Source organism: Prunus dulcis, chromosome 2 (assembly GCF_902201215.1).
Source record: "Prunus dulcis chromosome 2, ALMONDv2, whole genome shotgun sequence".
Classification (NCBI taxonomy): domain Eukaryota; kingdom Viridiplantae; phylum Streptophyta; class Magnoliopsida; order Rosales; family Rosaceae; genus Prunus; species Prunus dulcis.
Window position 1 is genome coordinate 7,739,316 of NC_047651.1, and position 2,481 is coordinate 7,741,796.

Genomic DNA, 2,481 nt, shown 5'->3' on the forward strand with positions numbered 1-2,481 from the left:
TGACAATTTATGATACTTACCCAACGTAGAGAGGTACAAGACTGTAGCCCACTGATCAGTGTACTTTTCAGCCCATTGCATTGATAACTTGTCAAGTCATCTAAAGAGAACTCCTTATCAACCATCTGTAGATTCACTGACCCACCACAATTTTCAATATGCAATTACCGAAGGGAGGTGAGACTGTGAATTGAAACGCATGTTAGCTTAGGGCAATCAGCTATTTCCAATATCTCAAGAAGACAGAGTGTGTGTAGCCCATCGGGTAAATGGCTAAGCTTTTCACAATCGCCAATAAGTAGTGACCGAAGATTCTGGTTCTTTTCTAGCATCCCTAGTGGCAGACAACTAAGCTCTTTGGCTTTACGAATTATAAGGTGAGTGAGAGTGGTCAGTTGACTGCATATATTTTCTATTGGCATTACGTGGTCACTATCATGTATGAATGAACAACTTCTGGAGAGATGGAAAACGATTTGGAGCATTTCTCAAATCCCTGCATTTCCAAAGAGTCAACTCCTCAAGGCAGGGAAACACAACTGCTTTCTCATCTGTTGGCGTAATCACATCGACATCCTTCCATTCAATTAGAGCTGGGCAATCATAAAAACTTAACGTTTTCAATGATGGAAACAAAGCAGCCATCATCTCAATCCTTTTCGTACTCGTACCCGCTGCACCACCGTAAACATGGTTATAACCATAAAACTCAACTCCCACAGATTTAAGCTTATCCATACCTCGGAATTCAACATGCCTAAGATGTGGTAAATGGCCGAGTGATGGGACTTCTTCACATTCCTTGCAGTTGGATAACCGGATCTCTTTCAAATCGAGTAGCAACAAACCACTCATTATCCATGATGCTAATTTAACACCCATGAAGTTTTCAATCTTTAAGATTTCTAGCTTAGGGTTCGGTAGGAGGCCTTCTAGTACATAACTCTCCGTGTTGTTTTTGGGGCTGTAAGACCCCCACTCTAATGTCAAAATTCGTATATTTGCTTTCCCTCCTAAATTTGATTCCTCTGCTTCGTCTTTGTCCCTCACTTGTTCCAAAGATCTGATAGTTAGTTCACCTTTTAATTGGTTTAAGCCACCCAACTCGCCAATTTCATGATTCCTTTTCCTATCCAAAGTAAAGTAACGTAATGTCTGTAGATGAGTCATTCGTCTCATCCCAAATGGAACTTCCTTATCCTCGTCGAAATAAACATGCCGCAAGTTGATCAGATTTTCCATTTCCTTTGGAAACCTTCCAAGATTCCATGTATCACACATTCTTAACGTCTGCAGATTATAAAGCTTGCCAATAGATTTTGGAAGTTCTTTGATTCTTGTTCCAGAAACATCCAAATACCTCAAGTGTTTCAACCTGCCAATTGAGCTTGGCAACTCCACAATTTTAGCGTTGTATAAATTCAACACACGTAAAGCATTAAAACTTGACAAGCTATTGCTAAGGCCTTCACCATTTGAAAATAGGGACCGCAATTTCCCAACATTGCTTTTCGAAAATCCTTGTGGTATGATAGGAGTCTGTGCCATATGTTGAATGTCAGGTTTGTCTTCTCTATCATATTTTGAAACTAGTTCTGCAAGATCATGCACAAGATCGTGCATCTTGCATGTTATAACAACTCCATATTCATCCTTTATAACATCTTGAAAAAAGGAGTTTTGCAATAGAATATTAAAATATGCATTCCCTATATCTTCCATCTCTAGATCTGGATTACTTGAAGAGTGCAGCAATCCTTCGGCCATCCACAGTTGGACCAAGTTCTCCTTTTCAATTTCAAAATCTTTCATAAATATTGAGCAATATGCAAAACAATGTTTTAAAGGTGCTGATTTCAAATTATCAAAACTCAACTTTAAAATTGACATGATTCTATCCTTGCTTTCGGGTAATTCCCATATTTTACTTTCTTGAATTGACAACCATTCATTAATAGTTCTAGAACGCAACATGCTTCCCAAAACCTGTTGGTACATGAGTTAGTTAGGAAGTATATGTAAAATTGCTAATGATCAAAATAAATAATTAGGTATAGCCAAATTTGCATGGTGAAAGAGCTTATTTCCTTTTTAATTGTAAATTTCTTCTCCATTAGCGGATTCATCATCATCTCCCATGGGCATAGCCAAATTTAAGATGAACCATGTAATCTCATATTTAGGATATGTATGCTTGGGCTTTTAAGGGTTTCTTGTGATAGCTTTCGCTAACAAATGGTATCAGAACTTTGGTTTAAGGAGTAATAACCAAAAGATATGTATAGCCTTCAAAAATGAAGGGTGAACTAGTCATTGAAGATTATGGTTGATAAATTTTGGATGTATTTTGCAATGTTGAGCATTGGAAAGATTGGCAGTCTTGGTTCCCATTGGCATGGTGAGGGTACGAACGGGACCATGTGCAAGGGACAAAGTTTGTTTCTAAGAGGGGGATATTGGTGTTGCAACAACCGTTGCAGA

General features: G+C 38.3%; 1 protein-coding gene across 1 annotated transcript; it reads right to left on the reverse strand.

Moving 5' to 3' along the window:
• Nucleotides 1–435: 435 nt before the first annotated feature.
• LOC117618037 (putative disease resistance protein RGA3) lies at nt 436–1,767 on the reverse strand. Its single transcript, XM_034347666.1, has one exon. It carries the CDS (start codon nt 1,765–1,767, stop codon nt 436–438), a length of 1,332 nt encoding a protein of 443 aa, XP_034203557.1.
• Nucleotides 1,768–2,481: the final 714 nt, after the last annotated feature.

What these genes read in the sequence shown, in the direction of transcription:
- LOC117618037 (XM_034347666.1), bottom strand. Translation starts at nt 1,767, where the DNA reads ATGGCCGAAGGATTGCTGCACTCTTCAAGTAATCCAGATCTAGAGATG.